At 43.0% G+C, this 21,018-nt stretch overlaps 1 protein-coding gene across 1 annotated transcript in view; it reads right to left on the minus strand.

Annotated features, from left to right (window-relative positions):
* Window positions 1–19,212: 19,212 nt before the first annotated feature.
* The window catches only part of ano7 (anoctamin 7), a 79,040-nt gene continuing 77,234 nt past the window's right edge, over window positions 19,213–21,018 (minus strand). Inside the window, exon 24 of the mRNA XM_029714384.1 lies at window positions 19,213–20,306. Coding sequence (XP_029570244.1) covers window positions 20,142–20,306 — 165 coding nt within the window. The 3' untranslated portion in view covers window positions 19,213–20,141. The remainder of the gene's footprint in view (window positions 20,307–21,018) is intronic.

The raw sequence follows: 21,018 nt of genomic DNA on the forward strand, positions 1-21,018 counted from the left end.
CCAATTAGAGGCAACGAGGAACAGCTGCCTCCAATTGAAGGTCAACCCAATAAACCCCAACCTAGATATAGACAAACTAGAAATCCAACATAGAAATAGAGAACATAGAACAAACACAAAAACACCCCCTGTCACGCCCTGACCACTCTACCATAGAAAATAACAACTTATTTTGGTCAGGACGTGACCGCCGAAGGCTCTGGGTTGCAGACCACCTCCGAAGGCTTTGGGTTGCAGACCACCGCCGAAGGCTCTGGGTTGCAGACCACCGCCGAAGGCTCTGGGTTGCAGACCACCGCTGAAGGCCGTGTGCTCACAGCAGGCACTGGCTGTACCGGGTTATGGATGCGCACTGGAGGGTGAGTGCGAGGAGCAGGTACAGGACTTACTGGACTATGGAGGCGTACTAGAGGCCTGATGCGCTGGGCTGGCTTTGGATGCGCCAGACTAGTAACACGCACCTCAGGGCTAGTGCGGGGAGCAGGAACAGGACGTACTGGATTATGGAGGTGTACCGGAGAGAGAGTGCGAGAGGCAGGCACATGCTCACCACAATAAGCATAGGGAGTTGGCTCAGGGCTCACCCCTGGCCCAGCCAAACTACCCGTGTGCCCCCCACAATTTTTTTGGGGGGGCTGCCTCTCCGGTAGCTTTCAATAACTTGCCCCCAAGTCCAGTTTCTCCTCTCCATCCATTCCATGTATGACCAGGTGTCCATCTCTGCCCGGGCACGCCGCTTGATCCAGTCATGGTGGGTAGTTCTGTAACGTGGGTCATACAAAGGGGACCATGGCGCGGCGTGTAAAGTGCTCATATTCACTTACTTTAATGAAACACTAATACAAAAACAACAAAATGACCGACAACAGTTCCGTCAGGTGAACATACACTAAACAGGAAACAACTACCCACAAACAACATGAAAAAACACCCCTACTAAATATGACCTCCAATTAGAGTCAACGAGGAACAGCTGCCTCCAATTGAAGGTCAACCCAATAAACCCCAACCTAGATATAGACAAACTAGAAATCCAACATAGAAATAGAGAACATAGAACAAACACAAAAACACCCCCTGTCACGCCCTGACCACTCTACCATAGAAAATAACAACTTATTTTGGTCAGGACGTGACACAAATATAATTTAGAGATCCTTCATGTTCATAAAACCACATGATAGCCTAAATATCTCTGCATTCATTGCTAGATGTTTTCCAACTGCCTGGATACAATTTCTTATGAGTGTAATACGACTTGTACATTTTCAACATCGGTAATAGGCAGATAACCAGTGAGACGGAAAGTAAGAATGAAAGTGTGCCAATGGAGAAACCACCAAGGACGGTCCGTGACACGGTTAGCCATTGTGGCTTGGACCGCGGATTGTCCCGGGTTTGTGGCTGTCTAGATCCCTGCTATTTGTTGTTGTTTTCAATCTTCCCTGTGACCTGCCCTGTCTGGAGGAGATAACAGATTAACCTACATTGCTAGCTACCATGACCAGTGGCGACGTGTCATTCAGGGCAGGTGTCACATATCAGTTTGCAAAAAATTTACAAAAATAAATATTGAGTTAATAAAGCTGCATACAAACATGGTCATTTTTTTGCTTTCTTGGGTAAGGCACCACCAAAATGCAGCTGTTTTAGCCTAGCTTAGTGCTTTCCGTGGTGTTGGGGCAGCCAGCGGAAAATACAGAGTGTAAGGGTTGGTAATGTTCTCTAGTGTTCTGTCACTCATGGGGACACTGCGTTACCGTAAAATCTATGGAGAGAGCTCGAAAATTCAAGCCCCTTAGGTGCTGGCATAGAGTTACATTAGAAGTGCCCTCGAAGAAGCCTCAAGGTCATTGGCCACAGATAAAATGACGTCAAATCACATATCTACAGTAGCTTTGATTGGACTCATCATGTCAATGTCACACTTTCAAAACCTTAGTAAGCAAGCTGGCAGTCATCATCATGAATCAAGTCACAATCTACTGGCAAATCCTTTTCAATCCTTGTCATATGAAGAGAAATTAGAAATAAAACCTCTCGGTGCTCATCGGCCATTGGACATAAACATTACACAACAAGTTGGAAATTGCAAATTCAACAATGAGTGGTTTGGAAGGAAGCACTGCTAGCATAGCAAAGCAATCACTATTTTGCTTCCCCTGCCTGCTATTCAGTGGAGACGGTGTGTGTTCCAAGTTTGGGTTTCAGGATTTAAAAAATCTGTCTGAAAGGGTCTCAAAACATGAGAATTGTTCATCACATATAGACAACGCTGTTAAACTGGGATTACTGGGGAAATTAAACGTTGTGGCTCAGCTAGACACCGCATATAGACGAGCCATTGACCTTCACAACCAACAAACGGAGGAGAATAGGTACGCGCTTGCCAGAATTATAGCATGCATTAAATTGTTTGGCAATTGTGAGACAGCACTGCGGGGCCATGACGAGTCGGCCAACTCCCTGAACCCAGGCATTTTCAGGTGTATTTTTGAGACCATGCTTGAAGGAGATTAAAGGCTACAAAGGCATTATGACGACCAACCAATTTTAAGGGTACATCAATCACGATTCAAAACTATTTTTTGGATTGTATGTATGAAGTGTACAGAGAAGCTATAACTAAGGATGTTTCTGAGACTCCTTTTGCAACTGTACAGGCAGACGAGATCACTGACGTCTCCTGTAAATCACAGATGAGCCTAATGAACATGCTGAGGCATGGGAGCCTACAAACCGGCTGAGACCTCCCAGGTAGCTCCGACTCCAACACCCGGACCTGACCACCCCAACACAAAAACAAACAACAAAAAACAAAAAGCACTGCCTGATGCTTCCCTTTGTTGCGTCTTCATTCGGTAATGAGTACACAGAGTTGGGAAGCAAGTTCAGGGAGTGAATAAATGTAATAAATAAATGAACAAAACAAGAAACACAAACAGCGCACCGACATGAAACAGGAACAATGATGACTGGGGAAGAAACCAAAGGGAGTGACATGTAAAGGGCAGCTAATCAAGGAGGTGATGGAGTCCAGGTGAGTGTCATTATGCGCATAACGCTGGTGACAGGTCTGCAGCCTGGTGACCTAGAGGCCGGAAGGGAGCACACGTGACAGTGTTGGCCTCTCCAACACCATCAAACAAGTCCTAGCGCCACTGAATGTCAAGGAGAAGCTGGTTGCACAAACCTACGACAGGGCAGTGTTAATGTACGTGGTGTCCAAACACTACTGAAGGATTCCATTCCGACCGCAGAACTCCAGTGTGCTACCAAGCTATGGCCTGTAGGCAACCAGGAAAAGTTGAAAAGGGAGCTGTTCACTGTCTACCGGCATTTTGAGCTGCACACTGGAAAGAAAACACTTTCTTTATTGAAATCACTCTACGGGAACAACCTGCAGGAGGTCTTGTCTGAGATGGTCTCTCTTCTCAAAATCATCATCACTACTCCGATGACAACCGCCGAGTCAGAGAGAAACTTTTCCACCCTTAAAAGGATAAAAACCTTCATATCCAACTCCATGGACCAGAAAAGGTTAAATGCATTTGCCATGCTGTCAATCCAGCATGACTTCATCCAGAGAATGCTAGACTTTGATGACAAAGTAATTGAGAAGTTTGCCCACAAGAAGGACCGCCGTGCCAACTTCCTGTTCAAGTGAGCACAACACAACAATGGTGAGTCCATAAATATGTCTAGTATGCTGCTGCATAAGTGATGTAATATGCCAGGGAGATATACTGTAGCTAAGAAAGTAAGACTAAGTGTATGTTGTGTAGTAAGCAGTTAGTAGCATATATGCCTCACCTTAAAAATGTGGTCCCTTTCCCCCCTTAGAATTTAGCCTACTGTTTGAACTTGGTGTACAGGGAGAATACTATAAGAACGGCACATATTCTGAATTATTGTCACGTCCTGACCAGTAATAGGGGTTATTTGTTATTATAGTTTGGTCAGGACGTGGCAGGGGGTGTTTGTTTCATGTCGTTTGGGCTATGTATTTAGGTAGAGGGGTATTTGTTTATATGGTTCGGGGTGTGTGTGTATGTAGAGGGGTGTTGGATTTATGTGTTCCGGGGTTTTTGGTTTATGTTCTTGTTTTGTATTCTAGGGTTTCTATGTTGTGTATTTCTTTGTTGGCCTGGTGTGGCTCTCAATCAGGAACAGCTGTACATCGTTGTTTCTGATTGAGAGTCATACTTAGGGAGCCTGTTTTCCACCTGTCCCTTTGTGGGAGATTGTTTTTGCACTGCTGTGTATAGCCTGCGAAACTGTCGTGCTGTCGTTCTTTGTTTATTGTTTTTTCGTGTTCACCTATAAATAAAATAATGATGAGCACGCAACCCGCTGCGCCTTGGTCTAAACCCTACGACAATCGTTACAATTATGTTGCTGTCCATTTCAAAAGTGCTGAACAAATAGGCGGCATATTGACTACATCCGTCTCAGCTCGCTCATGTCTTAATCCAAATTACGGCTTGCCTCTTAACCACTTATTGTCATATATGCCATAGTTTGTACATCTGCATTGTTATATTGCTTATATAGGTATATCATTAGTATCTTAATGTTAGAATTATACATTAAAAAAAATGTGTACTTTGTGTGTAGTTAGCTCTGGTGCTTTTCTCCACGAGGAGGGTGGTAAATTACAGACTCAACAATATTATATTATAGTATCCCCTCCTCGTAACCATGTTTTCCAGCGACAGTCTATTCCAATTAACATATTTTTTTGTTCAACAAAAAGTTCCGTAATAAACCCATGTAAATCCAGTTCATATTGTGAGGGTTGTTTTGTTTGTGCAATACGCTATCAGTGTGTCTTTATTAGAGGTCGACCGATTAATCGGAATGGCCGATTAATTAGGGCCGATTTCAAGTTTTCATAACAATCAGTAACTGGTATTTTTGGCCACCGATTTTTTAATTAATTTATTATTATTATTATTTTTAACATCTTTATTTAACTGGGCAAGTCAGATTAAGAACACATTGTTATTTTCAATGACGGCCAGGAACCGGGGTTACCTGCCTTGTTCAGGGGGGATTCGTTTTTGCAACCTTCGGTTACTAGTCCAACGCTCTAACCACCTGCGTTACATTGCACTCCACGAGGAGCCTGCATGGCAGGCTGGCTACCTGTTACGCGAGGGCAGCAAGAAGCCAAGGTAAGTTGCTAGCTAGCATTAAACTTATCTTATAAAAAACTATCAATCTTAACATAATCACTAGTTAACTACACATGGTTGATGATATTACTAGTTTATCTAACGTGTCCTGCGCTGCATATAATCGATGCGGTGCCTGTTAATTTATCATTGAATCATAGCCTACTTCGCAAAACGGGTGTTGATTTAACAAGTGCATTTGCGAAAAAAGCACTGTCGTTGCACCAATGTACCTAACCAAAACATCAATGCCTTTCTTTAAAATCAATAAACAAGTATATATTTTTAAACCTGCATATTTAGTTAATATTGCCTGCTAACATGAAATTGTGTCACATCTCTAGCGTTCATTGCACGCAGATTCAGGGTATATGCAACAGTTTGGGCCGCCTGGCTCGTTGCAAACTAATTTTCCAGAATTTGACGTAATTATGACATAACATTGAAGGTTGTGTAATATAACAGGAATATTTAGACTTAGGGATGCCACCCGTTAGGTAAAATACGGAACGGTTCAGTGTTTCACTGAAAGAATAAAACGTTTTGTTTTTGAGATGATAGTTTACGGATTCGAACATATTAATGACCTAAGGCTCGTGTTTGTGTGTTATGTTATAATTAAGTCTATGATTTGATAGAGCAGTCTGACTGAGCGATGGTAGGCACCAGCAGGCTCGTAAGCATTCATTCAGACAGCACTTTCGTGCGTTTTGCCAGCAGCTCTTCGCTGTGCTTCAAGCTGTTTATGACTTCAAGCCGGGTGGGTATAATTTGTGGAACGTTCCAACAAGAATCTATTCCAAAAACGTCGTAAATAACAAGGTTGCCAAAAAACAACGCATACAATGTTGTATAGTGGCAGAATAAGATACCGGGTAGTGAGTGGTCTATTTCATTGCGTTTTTCACTCATCACGTTTATTCCGAAAAATGTCTGTCCTCACTCTGGTTGTCTATGGACAAACATTAAGAATAAGCTACGTGGTGAGTTGATGCCTATTCGGCAGCTAGTTAGCTAGGTTTGTATGCGTTGCTACTTTGTATCCGTTGTTGGTTGGCAACCTTTTACTTTACGTTTTTTGGAACAGATTCCTGTTGGAACGTTCCACAAATTATACCCACCCCTTCAAGCCTGTCAACTCCCAAGATTAGGCTGGTGTAACCGATGTGAAATGGCTAGCTAGTTAGTGGGTGCGCACTAATAACGTTTCAAACGTCACTCGCTTTGAGATTTGGAGTAGTTGTTCCCCTTCCTCTACATGGGTAAAGCTGCTTCGAGGGTGGCTGTTGTCGATGTGTTCCTGGTTCGAGCCCAGGTAGGAGTGAGGAGAGGGACGGAAGCTATACTGTTACACTGGCAATACTAAAGTGCCTATAAGAACATCCAATAGTCAAAGGTATATGAAATACAAATCGTATAGAGAGAAATAGTCCTATAATTCCTATAATAACTCCAACCTAAAACTTGGGAATATTGAAGACTGATGTTAAAAGGAACCACCAGCTTTCATATGTTCTCATGTTCTGAGCAAGGAACTTAAACCTTAGCTTTTTTACATGGCACATATTGCACTTTTACTTTCTTCTCCAACACATTGTTTTGCATTATTTAAACCAAATTGAACATGTTTCATTATTTATTTGAGGCTAAATTGATTTTATTGATGTATTATATTAAGTTAAAATAAGTGTTCATTCAGTTTTGTTGTAATTGTCATTATTACAAAGAAAAAATAATAATAATAATAATCGGCCGATTAATCGGCAGCGCCTTTTTTTGGTCCCCCAATAATCGGTATCGGCGTTGAAAAATTATAATCGGTCGACCTCTAGTCTTTATATTGTCTATAATAGTGGACTCTCGTGATTGTATTGTCCTTCCTTTTTTTAGACCACATAGGCCTAATAAAATACTTAAAATGGTAGGCTAACTGCTGAGTCTGGTTCTCTCTCTATCTCTGTGGTGACTTAAGGAAGAGTAAAGTTAAGGCCTCAACATCTTACTGAATTTATCTGAACTAATATCTGAATTTCTGTCGCTGTCCATTTAGAAATTGCTGAACGAATAGGCCTAGCTCATCACACTTTACTTGCACTAGCTTATACTTAGAGCTAAGTGTTAATTAAATAAGAACAAAAATTGTGAATTTACTGAACATAAATGTAATAATGTTTGTGTATGGTTCAAAAGTCAAAATTGATGTCGACATTCATTATTATTGAAGGAGAATGCTGTTCTTACCCAGTTACACAAATCCACAAGGAGTCAATAGAAACCAGATTTATTTAAGCAAGTCAGCCATAAGCTCCATTCTCGGGAAAGCTTTAAGTAGACCCTAAAAGTTTGTGGACACCGTTTGTCACCGTTATAGTGCATTTAATGTATTGTTTCGGTGGAACACCGCTTCCCACCGCGGCGACCACTAGGCGATGACCAATAATATCGAGTGGTTCCCATGACAAATTTGGCTGGAGACTTTCTTCAGCAAAGATGGCTGACAAAAGAACTAGGATGGAAGCAAATGTAAGTAATTATAACATCATAACAAATCATGCAAAACATTTACAATTGAGAGGAATATGTTTGTTAATGTAGAGACAAACAATTATGCAAATATTTTTTTCATGAAGTTAATTTACCAAAATTGCTATTTAGCAAGCTAGCTGGTTAGCTTTATGGGTGTTGTGACATGAGTTTGAAATTGTAATTCTGGTTGTTTAATGTTTTAGGGACTCCTGAAACTACCAGCAAACCAGGCTGTCTTCTTGTGAAACAGTGGATGTAAAGAATTAAGCTAGCTAAAGCATTTACTGCAAATTGAATGTACAATTTTGTAAGCTTGCCTTGCTGATATTTGCCATGCAAAGCAGCTGAAGTAACATAGCAAGCTAACTATTTTCTTGCATATTGTGCAGTGGAGGATAAAGATACCTGTATGCCTATGGATGTGTAGCTAGCTATGTAGCCGATCTGTGTATGAACCCTAAAACGTTTGGTATACATATTAGTTCAGAACTTAGCTATGAACCTCAGCTATCATAGCCAGTTGTATCAACTTCAAAACATTCTGACTGACATTAATGATGTCTATGGATTGAGTAGACTATAATATAACTTTGTGCCAAGGATGCAAGTCATATATACATGTAGTTATTACCATGCATGAGATCCCGACATTTAGCCTGTACATTTAATATATTCACTGATCATGTACTCTACCTTGGCAAATAAAGGTGCAGTTCAGGTATGAATGTCTGTGAGATTCTTATTCAGTCATATCCAATACCAGGAGTATCAAATTCCAGTCTTTGAATGATGTTGTGTCTGCATATATGTATTACAATTATACACTTCAACAGTGTTTACCAATCCTGGCCTTGGGACATCAATTGTAACTATGCAATAGACGAGAAACATGATTTACCTGGTTAAAGGATGATTTGTAATTCATATATACATAAATATAATTTCAAAAACAGTACACTACACTTCCTATGCATCATGTAAATACTCTAAAACCGGTTCATCTCAATATCTAATTTCCTTCATCTGCATTGATCTGATAAACACAGGATAGGTGTAATATTTTATCACACGAGACTTCATTTTAGCAGTAGAGAATGTGAAACGAAAGAAGTTCATTATCCAAGGGTTATAAATACATAATACATGCATTGTAATATATTATAAATACAAGTTCAATCTGTACTTCAATGCACATCTTGTGTGCATTATAAAGAAAGAAAAGGTGTCGAGAGAGGTATAAAGGAGAGAAATGGGACAAGTTTAGGTCTGCATATTATGCCCATAGAAACACATCGGGCTTATTCTGGACAGATGTTGACGAGAGTGAGCCCTCTCGCTTTGCCTCTTCCTCTCTGCTGAAACTACACTGTATATACAAAAGTATGTGGACACCCCTTAAAATTAGTGGATTCGGATATTTCAGCCACACCCGTTGCTGACAGGTGTATAAAATCAAGCACACAGCCATGCAATCTTCATAGACAAACATTGGCAAAAGAATGGCCTTACTAAGGAGCTCAGTGACTTTCAACGTGACACCGTCATAAGATGCCACCAAGTCAGTTCATCCAATTCCTGCCCTGATAGAACTGAAAGTGCTGTTATAGTGAAGTGGAAACGTCTAGGAGCAACAACGGCTCAGCAACGAAGTGGTAGGCCACACAAGCTCACAGAACAGGACTGCCGAGTTCTAAAGTGCGTATAAATCGGCTGTTGCAACATCGAGTTCCAAACTGCCTCTGGAAGCAACGTCAGCACAAGAACTGTTTGTCGGGAGCTTCATGAAATGTGTTTCCATTGCCAAGCAAGCCTAAAATCACCATGCGAAATGCCAAGCGTCGGCTGGAGGGGTGTAAAGCTCGCTGTCGTTGGACTCTGGGGCAGTGGAAAGGCATTCCCTAGAGTGATGAATCATGCTTCACCATCTGGCAGTCCGACGGCTGAATCTGGGTTTGGCGGATCCCAGGAGAACGCTACCTACTGGAATGCATAGTGCCAACTGTAAAGTTTGGTGGAGGAGGAATAATGGTCTGAGGCTTATTTTCATGGTTTGGGCTAGGCCCCTTAGTTCCAGTGAAGGGAAATCTTAATGCTACAGCATACAATGACATTCAGACGATTCCGTGCCTCCAACTTTGTGGCAACAGTTTGGGGTAGGCTCTTTCCTGTTTCAGCATGACAATGCCCCTGTGCGCAAAGCGAGATTCATACAGAAATGGTTTGTCGAGATCGGTGTGGAAGAACTTGACTGGCCTGCACAGAGCTCTGACCTCAAACCCATCGAACACCATTGGGATGAATTGGAACACCAATTGCAAACCAAACCTAATTGCCCAATATCAGTGCCAAATGATTTTGGAATAAGATGTTAGAAGAGCAGGTGTCCACATACACTACATAACCAAAAGTATGTCACCGGAGAAAAGCATCTGAGTGAGCGAAACTGCGCCCCTCTATATCAGTGGAGGCTCCTCAGAGGAAGGGGTGGAACACCCTCCCCTGTGAGTTTCATAAAAATATAATTGGTGGAGTAAAAGGCCAGCAACATGCCGTGTTTTTCAGAGCCCCATGAAATGACACCATATATACATTCTACAGACCCTACCTACAGAGTATTCTCTACAATACTTTTACTGCGGCACCCAGAATAGTTTTGCCCTGTAAGCCAATATGTGTTCCATATACAGTGATTCACCTTGTGGCCAATGGAATGGGTGGAGTAAAAGGCCAGCAACACTCAGTATTATTCAGAGCCCCATGAAATGAGTATTCCCAACCACACTTTTATATCAGCACATATAATATTTTTTTCTATATAAACCAATATGCAATAGGCCTACAGTGTATTGCATTGGGACCAATGGAATGGGTGGAGTAGAAAGGACTGCTTGTTATTTAGACCACAGTCATCCAATAAATAATAGTTTATATATATAGTTTAACATATAGTTTAACATTATGCACTAGGCAAAGCTGCAAAAACGATTGATTTCGCATAATAGACATAGCGTTTTAAACAGACTTTTATTTTGAAACCAAAATCGGAAAATCGGAAGTGTTAGTGTTGATGCCTGCACACGAATGTTGCTACCATGACGCTATTGGGAAAGACGCAATAACATAGACGTGTTCGAATACTCATACTAACCGCACTATTTGTGTCGTAAATTGAGTATGTAGTATGCTTATTGGTCATAGTATGGATATAGTTAGTATGCCAGATGTCGTACTAAATTCGCCAAAATATGAAGTATACAAGCTGTGGACACTATTTCCGTGCTTTTAGGACCCATAATGCAATTCTTCGTAAAATGGGCGTGGCTTCACACTGTTTAAAATTTTTAAGAAAATGGCGGCAAAAATGCACAAATGTATTGCTTTAAAAGGGAATGGAAACACTAGAGCTGTGTCCGAATACCCATACTAACATACTGTACAGTCGTGGCCAAAAGTTTTGAGAATGACACATATTAATTTCCACAAAGTTTGCTGCTTCAGTGTCTTTAGATATTTTTGTCAGATGTTACTATAGAATACTGAAGTATAATTACAAGCATTTCATAAGTGTCAAAGGCTTTTATTGACAATTACATGAAGTTGATGCAAAGAGTCAATATTTGCAGTGTTGACCCTTCTTTTTCAAGACCTCTGCAATCCGCCCTGGCATGCTGTCAATTAACTTCTGGGCCACATCCTGACTGATGGCAGCCCATTCTTGCATAATCAATGCTTGGAGTTTGTCAGAATTTGTGGGATTTTGTTTGTCCTCCCGCCTCTTGAGGATTGACCAGAAGTTCTCAACGGGATTAAGGTCTGGGGAGTTTCCTGGCCATGGACCCAAAATATCAATGTTTTGTTCCCCGAGCCACTTAGTTATCACTTTTGCCTTATGGCAAGGTACTCCATCATGCTGGAGGTCTACAATTTTTTTTACTGAGGTCTTGGCTGATTTCTTTTGATTTTCCCATGATGTCAAGCAAAGAGGCACTGAGTTTGAAGGTAGGCCTTGAAACACATCCACAGGTACACCTCCAATTGACTCAAATTATGTCAATTTTCCTATCAGAAGCTTCTAAAGCCATGAAATAATTTTCTGGAATTTTCCAAGCTGTTTAAAGTCACAGTCATCTTGGTGTATGGAAACTTCTGATCCACTGGAATTGTGATACAGTGAATTATAAGTGAAATAATCTGTCTGGAAACAATTGTTGGAAAAATTACTTGTCTCATGCACTAGGTAGATGTCCTAACCGACTTGCCAAAACTATAGTTTGTTAATTAACAAGAAATTTGTGGAGTGGTTGAAAAACTAGTTTTAATGACTCCAACTTAAGTGTACTGTATGTAAAGTTCCGACTTCAACTGTAGGTGTTCCTTTTATCCAGGTGAGAAAGGGTTGTCCCAATGGAGGGTTGCGGGTAGTTTCAGATGGTAACCGGGTAGCTGGGGTGTAACGGCACAGCTCGTTAGGGTCTCCCCTTGTCCTGGCGAGCCCCTGCATTTCCCGTCAACTCTGGCCATGTGGAACGGAGATGGCCGAGACTTCCGCAGTATAGGCAGCAGTCGTTACGCATGCGCCTGTCACGTTCCTGTGGGCTCAGATGTGTGCGTCCCAGTTGCATGGGCTCCTCAAAACTGGGCTCGGGAGGCTCACGGTGCTCCGGAAACCGGGATGGTGTCAAAAAGCACTGTCTCATACGTTCTCAGATGCGGTTGTCAGGTGTTATCAGGGACTCAAGGTCCTCTCCCAGTTTCCGAGCAGCCAGTTCATCCTTGATGGAGTTAGACAGACCCTGGTAGAAAGTGGTGACCAGTGCCCCCGTATTCCACCCACTCTCGACGGCGAGGATGCGGAACTCAACGGCGAGGTTAGCCACTGGTCTGGCCCTTTGGCGGGAGGTTGAACAGTCTGTTTGCCACTTCTCGTCCACCAACTGGGTGGTTGAAGACTCATTGCAGCTAGGTAGTGAAGGCTAATATGGATCTGGAGGATAGTGGTTGCTGTTCCCACACCACCATTGCCCACGCCAGGGCCTTGGCTGAGAGTAGAGAAATGATGTAGGCGATCATGGCCCGATCGGTGTGGAACGAGGATATCTGTAGCTCGAACACCAGAGAGCACTGAGTGAGGAAACCCTTGCATCCTCCCGAGTGGCCGTCATGCCGCTCGGGGGCTAGAGTCTTGGGTTCCCGGTGCAGGTTCCTTGGAGGAACTACAGCGACACCTGTAGCACTGGGCGATGAGACTTGGGGCATTGGCACCTCCTGGGTTGGGGTTGGACCGTGGTTGGTGGGAAACGGTAAGTGCTCAGAGGGTCTCTGATATTTGGGATAGTTGGTCTTGCTGCTGCCCCAGCAGTGCTCCTTGGTGGGTTATAGCATTCTGGATCTGGGTGATCTCTGCTGGGTCCATGTTGAGGCAGAAGCTTGCTATGACGTGGTGAGGTTGGACCCAGGTGCAGAGAAGAGACCAGATGAGGAATCAGTGGTTAAGGATAAACATAATACTTTACTGAGAAACAGTAGCCGAAGGATCACAGTACACTTATTACACTAAGTCTCAAAAACTCCCTCAGGAAACAAATGCACACGGTAGACAATTCAACTTTCTGCAAAGGACAACAGAAAACACACCTCTTTTAACAGGGAAATCATAACGTGTAAATAGGACACACCTGAGTGTCGCTAATGTCTCTAGGATGGTCTCTGCCACCCTCTGGTGACAGGTGGAACCATGACAAATATAACATGTATGACTTGTTTCACATATTTTGGGTTACTAAAATGATTTATTTCATAGTTTTGATGTCTTCACTATTATTATAGAATGTAGAAAATAGCAAAAATAAAGAATAACCCGTGAATGAGTAGGTGTGTCTGGTACTGTACGTCTCTTTTCCATAAAATAAATGTTTGCATTTTCTAACTCATTTTCATTGGGATGTCAGATAAAGCTCAAAAGCAATCACTTTTGCATGTGAAAACAGAATCCTACTCATTACTTCAAGTGCTCCTACGTCATTTTGTTTTGAGCCGACTTCGCCATGGGCTTTGAACAGGGCACCCGGCTCACGCCTGGGAGGCGGCTCACGCCTGGGAGGCAGCCCAGTTCCAAATGCAATCAACATTCACCCGGTACAAAATACGCCTACATGGGTGCCCGGGATTAATCGAACCTCCTCAATGTTACAATTTCTGAACAACATTGGCGTAAGCAATAATAGTGGAATGGGCAGTTGGCCTTAAATAAAAGTCCCCCATTGAACCTGACAAACGGATAAAATACATAGTAGAAACATACCACAGTTTCAATGGAGGACTTTTATCTTCAAATCAAATTAGATGTTAGTAGTCACATGCGCCGAATACAACAGGTGTAGACCTTACAGTGAAATGCTTACTTACGAGCCCCTAACCAACAAATCAGTTTAAAAAAAATACGGATAAGAATAAGAAATAAAGGTAACAAGTATGTAAAGAGCAGCAGTAAAATAACAATAGCGAGACAATATACGGGGGGTACCGGTACAGAGTCAATGTGCGGGGGCACCGGTTAATTGAGGTAATATGTACATGTAGGTAGAGTTATTAAAGTGACTATGCATAGATGATAACAACAGAGAGTAGCGGCGGTGTAAAAGGGGGGGGGGCAATTTTTATTAGGTGTTCAGGAGTCTTATGGCTTGGGGGTAGAAGCTGTTTAGAAGCCTCTTGGACCTAGATTTGGCGCTCCGGTACCTCTTGCCGTGCGGTAGCAGAGTGAACAGTCTATGACTAGGGTGGCTGGAGTCTTTGACAATTTTTAGGGCCTTCCTCTGACACCGCCTAGTATAGAGGTCCTGGATGGCAGGAAGCTTGGCACCAGTGATGTACTGGGCCGTTCACACTACCCTCTGTAGTGCCTTGCGGTCAAAGGCTGAGCAATTGCCATACCAGGCAGTGATGCAACCAGTCAGGATGCTCTCTATGGTGCAGCTGTAGAATCTTTTGAGGATCTGAGGACCCATGCCAAATCTTTTCAGTCTCCTGAGGGGAAAAGGTTTTGTCGTGCCCTCTTCACGACTGTCTTGGTGTGCTTGGACCATGATAGTTTGTTGCTGATGTGGACACCAAGAAACTTGAAGCTCTCAATCTGCTCCACTGCAGCCCCATCAATGAGAATGGCGGCATGCTCGGTTCTCTTTTTCCTGTAGTCCACAATCATCTCCTTTGTCTCGATCACGTTGAGTGAGAGGCCAGATCTCTGACCTCCTCCCTATAGGCTGTCTCGTCATTGTCGGTGATCAGGCCTACCACTGTTATGTCATCGGCAAACTTAATGATGGTGTTGGAGTCGTGCCTGGCCATGCAGTCATGAGTGAACAGGGAGTACAGGAGGGAACTGAGCACGAACCCCTGAGGGGCCCCTGTGTTGAGGATCAGCATGGTGGATGTGTTGTTACCTACCCTTACCACCTGAGGGCGGCCCATCAGGAAGTCCAGGATCCAGTTGCAGAGGGAGGTGTTTAGTCCCAGGGTCCTTAGCTTATTGATGAGCTTTGAGGGCACTATGGTGTTGAACGCTGAGCTGTAGTCGATGAATAACATTCTCACATAGGTGTTCCTTTTATCCAGGTAGGAAAGGGCAGTGTGGAGTGCAATAGAGATTGCAACGTCTGTGGATCTGTTGGGGCGGCATGCAAATTGGAGTGGGTCTAGGGTTTCTGGGATAATGGTGTTGATGTGAGCCATGACCAGCCTTTCGAAGCACTTCATGGCTACAGACGTGAGTGCTATGGGTCGGTAGTCATTTAGACAGATTACCTTAGTGTTCTTGGGCACAGGCACTATGGTAGTCTGCTTAAAACCTGTTGGTATTACAGACTCAGACAGCGAGAGGTTGAAAAGATCAGTAAAGACACTTCCTCGCAGTACATGTCCTGATAATCCGTCTGGTCCTGCGGCCTTGTGAATGTTGACCTGTTTAAAGGTCTTACTCACATCGGCTGCGGAGAGCGTGATCACACAGTCTTCCAGAACATGCTCTCATGCATGTTTCAGTGTTATTTGCCTCGAAGCGATTATAGAAGTAGTTTAGCTTGTCTGATAGGCTTGCGTCACTGGGCAGCTCTTGGCTGTGCTTCCCTTTCTGGTCTGTAATGGTTTGCAAGCCCTGCCACATCCAACGTTCGTCAGAGCAGGTGTAGTACGAATCGGTGTTAGTCCTGTATTGATGCTTTGCCTGTTTGATAGTTCAATGGAGGGCATAGCGGGATATCTTATAAGCTTCCGGGTTAGAGTCCTGCTCCTTGAAAGCGGCAGCTCTAACCTTTAGCTCAGTGCGGATGTTGCCTGTAATCCATGGCTTCTGGTTGGGGTATATACGTACAGTCACTGTGGGGACAACATCATCGATGCACTTATTGATGAAGCCAATGACTGAAGTGGTGTACTCCTCAATGCCATCGGAGGAATCCCAGAACATATTCTAGTCTGTGCTAGCAAAACAGTCCTGTCGCTTAGCATTTGCTTCATCTGTCCACTTTTTTATTGATCTAGTCGCTGGTGCTTTCTGCTTAAATTTTTGCTTGTTAGCAGGAATCAGGAGGATAGAATTATGGTCAGATTTGCCAAATGGAGGGCGAGGGAGAGCTTTGTATGCATCTCTATGGGTGGAGTAAAGGTGGTCCTTTACTTCCCCCTCTGGTTGCACATTTAACATGCTGATAGAAATGTAGTAAAACGGATTTAAGTTTCCCTGCATTAAAGTCCCCAGCTACTAGGAGCGCCGCCTCTGGATGAGCATTTTCTTGTTTGCTTATGGCGGAATACAGCTCATTCAATGCCGTCTTGGTGTCAGCCTCTGACTGTAGTGGTATGTAAACAGCTACGAAAAATACAGATAAACCCTCTAGGTAGGTAGTGTGGTCTACAGTTTATTATGAGATACTCTACCTCAGGCGAGCAATAGCTCGAGACTTCCTTAGATATTGTGCACCAGCTGTTATTTACAAAAATACATAGTCAGCCGCCCCTTGTTTTACCAGACGCCGCTGTTCTATCCTGCCGGTGCAGCGTATAACCAGCCAGCTGTATGTTGATAGTGTCATCGTTCAGCCACGTCTCCGTGAAGCATAAGATATTACAGTTTTGAATGTTCCGTTGGTAGTTTAATCTTCCGCGCAGGTCATCTATTTTATTGTCCAAAGATTGCCCGTTTGCTAACAGAATGGAAGGAAGTCGGGGTTTATTCGATCGCCTACAAATTCTCAGATGGCAGCCCGCCCTCTGGCCTCTTTCTCTCTGCCTCCTCTTCACGCAAATCACGGGGATCTGGGCCTGTTCCCGAGAAAGCAGTATATTGTTCGAGTCAGCCTCGTCAGAGTCGTTAAATGAAAAAAAGGATTCTGCCAGTCCATGGTGAGTAATCCCAGTCCTGATGTCCAGAAGTTATTTTCGGTCATAAGAGACCGTAGTGGCAACATTATGTACAAAATAAGTCAAAAAAGAAGTTACAAACAACTCAAATAAATGAGCAAAAAACACAATCGGTTGGGGGCATGTAAAACGTCTGCCTTCTTCTCCGGCGCCATCTTACAGGCAAACCGCAGATTTCACTATTGTTGCTCATGCAAAGTGAGCAAAGTCAATGTTGATCATCAGCTTTATCCTTTTCAAATGTCACTGTTACTTGAGGAGCCCAATTGTATGCATGTTTCAAACGACTATTTAACGGCAGAGAATAATACATCAAATGGTTTAAAAATGATTAAATCTTCAAAACCAATTTAGATTCGATACTGTAATATCAAGTTACTTATTTTATCACATTTTTATTTGTTCCAATAAACACCACATTTAAATATTGTATATTATATTCAAAGACAATGCTACGTGCATGTTGCATTAATCATCTCTGGCTTGACTCTCCCATAAACAGATGTAGTTGTCAATTCATAATGTGAACTGGTTTGTAGTAGTAGGTATAGTTTTGAATGAATGGAATACAACTTTTCTGTTACTTTCTGTTACTAAAATATATGTATATATATGTGTGTGTATATATATATACACTCAGCAAAAAAAGAACCGTCCCTTTTTCAGGACCCTGTCTTTCAAAGATAATTCGTAAAAATCCAAATAACTTCACAGATCTTCTTTGTAAAGGGTTTAAACACTGTTTCCCATGCTTGGTCAATGTTTAATAAACAATTAATGAACATGCATCTGGGAAACAGTCGTTAAGACACTAACAGCTTACAGACGAAAGGCAATTAAGGTCACAGTATGGAAACTTAGGACACTAAAGAAGCCTTTCTACTGACTCTGAAAAACACCAAAAGAAAGATGCCCAGGGTCCCTATTCATCTGCGTGAACGTGCTTTGGGCATGCTGCAAGGAGGCATGAGGACGGCAGATGTGGCCAGGGCAATAAATTGCAATGTCCGTACTGTGAGACACCTAAGACAGCGCTACAGGGAGACAGGACGGACGGACAGCTGATCGTCCTCACAGTGGCAGACCACGTGTAACAACACCTGCACAGGATTGGTTGTACATCACACCTGCAGGACAGGTACAAGATGGCAACAACAACTGCCCGAGTTACACTAGGAACACACAATTCCTCCATCAGTGCTCAGACTGTCCGCAATAGGCTGAGAGAGGCTGGACTGAGGGCTTGTAGGCCTGTTTAAGGCAGGTCCTCACCAGGCATCACTGGAACCACGTCGCCTATGGGCACAAACCGTCGCTGGACCAGACAGGACTGGCAAAAAGTCTTCACTGACGAGTCGTGCTTTTGTCTCACAAGCGGTGATGGTCGGATATGCGTTTATCGTCGAAGGAATGTGCGTTACACTGAGGCCTATACTCTGGAGAGGGATCGATTTGGAGATGGAGGGTCCATCATGGTCTGGGACGGTGTGTCACAGCATCATCGGACTGAGCTTGTTGTCATTGCAGGCAATCTCAACTCTGTGCGTTACTTGGAAGACATCCTCCTCCCTCATGTGGTACCCTTCCTGCAGGTTCATCCTGACATGACCCTCCAGCATGACAATGCCACCAGCCATAGTGTTTGTTCTGTGCGTGATTTCCTGCAAGACAGGAATGTCAGTGTTCTGCCATGGCCAGTGAAGAGCCCGGATCTCAATCCCATTGAGCACATCTGGGACCTGTTGGATCGGAGGGTGAGGGCTAGGGCCATTCCCCCCAGAAATGTCTGGGAACTTGCAGGTGCCTTGGTGGAAGAGTGGGGTAACATCTCACAGCAAGATCTGGCAAATCTGGTGCAGTCCATGAGGAGGAGATGCACTGCAGTACTTAATGCAGCTGGTGGCCACACCAGATACTGACTGTTACTTTTGATTTTGACCCTCCCTTGGTTCAGGGACACATTTTTCCATTTATGTTAGTCACATGTCTGTAGAACTTGTTCAGTTTATATCTCAGTTGTTGAATCTTGTTATGTTCATACAAATATTAACACGTTAAGTTTGCTGAAAATAAACGCAGTTGACAGTGAGAGGACGTTTCTTTGTTTGCTGAGTTTATATATATACACACATGTATCATAATTGTGTTAGTTAAATAAATACTTCAGTTGATTCCCGTCTGTGCGCTTATTTGTTCACGCTGCTTCATACAGTAAATATACAGTATATTTGGGGGGGGGGGACTGAACGGGAAGACTATAACTCCTGGAACATGAACATGAAGTGAACCCCAAAAGGTAATTATATTATTCAGTTAAGGACTGAGCAGCTTCACCGAAAGAGACACATTTCTCTAGTAGTAATTGATTGATTGGATTTGTATAGTGCTTTACATATTAAAGGGGGGAACTCACCTCTTCCACCACCAATGTGTAGCACCCATTTGGGTGATGCACAGCAACCATTTTGTGCCAGAACACTCACACAGCAGCTATCATGGTGGAGAGTTGAGGAGTGATATATGCCCATTGGGAATCAGGGGAATGATTAGGTGGCCATGATTGAATGGAGCCAGGTTGAGAATTTGGCCAAGACACCGTGGTTATCACCCCTATTCTTACGAGTCCTGACTCTGTGGTCATAGAAAATTCCATTGCACTTATCGTAAGTGCAATGGAATTTTCTATGACCACAGAGTCAGGACTCCCGTCTAACGATTCATTCGAAAGACTAGTCTAGTCACAGTTCTCTAGTAGTCCACACATTTGCTGCATGGTTAGAGTGGGGGGATGCTGCTGCTCAATATGGGTACAGTAAGCACAATGCAAAGCCTCAAACTCACTGCAGTCTGTCCTGAGAAAGGATTAGTCCTGTTATTTGCCTTCTCCTCAGTCTTACAGTCATGACTGTACCTGTCCATGTCACTGAAGATTGTTAGAAACACAGAGCTGAAAAATAAGTCTCATCACACCATCATGTGACATTGAGCTGGCGCCCATATGACCCCTGGGGAGGTCAGGGGTTAGAGCGGTGATCTGTCTGGGTCCTCTGGGATTGGATTCAGTAAGGGTGGTGGTGAGTTGCTCTCCCGGGGTGGAGACGCTGTGGAAGTTTGAGGTTTGGCTCTGTGTCGCAGCTCAGTGGACAGATTCTCCTTTTCAAGTAGGACGACAACCTTACCCAAAGCCTGCAACATACAGGGTGTGAAACAAAAAGAAAGCAAAGGGTGGATTCATTGACTCTGAAAAATTAGCGTAGAATTTTCTTCATGTCATAGGATACAATAACTTCATTTACATGGAAATTCATTTTCTGAGGTTAGCAAACAAAATACTCAACCAATGCACTATAATACAACATAATAATGCAGTACAAAAAAACACTGGAAAGGGATCACACATTGACATCTAGTTCCTGAGACATGCAGCGTTTACATGCTAGTCGGAACTAGGAAACTCTGAAATTCTGTACTTGATAACTGGTCGAACACTGCTTGTGTATAACTACAACCAGTTAGCAAGTTATACATTTCAGAGTTTCCTAGTTCCGACTAGCACATGTATGCGGCATATGTATTGTAGCCCACATGTCCTATGTCACACTGTTCAAGAGCCCAGTCATGGCTCTACCAATAGGGCGTTAGGGGTGGAGCCCCAGTAGATTTAATGTTCCAAAATATACTGTAATCCAGTGGTATTCATAGTTTTTCAAAAGGGAAGCAATTTTTTTCACAATATCTTCTTGTGACTCCACCCCAAATCTAATGACACAACTTTAAAATCAGTAAATTTCAATTTTACATCAACATTCATTTATCAAAATTAAGAGAACTAAATACATTTACTCAATCAAATAAATTGTAAATGATCTTTCTAAAAAAAAGTTTATATTGTCCCATA

Source organism: Salmo trutta, chromosome 26 (genome assembly GCF_901001165.1).
Source record: "Salmo trutta chromosome 26, fSalTru1.1, whole genome shotgun sequence".
NCBI lineage: Eukaryota > Metazoa > Chordata > Actinopteri > Salmoniformes > Salmonidae > Salmo > Salmo trutta.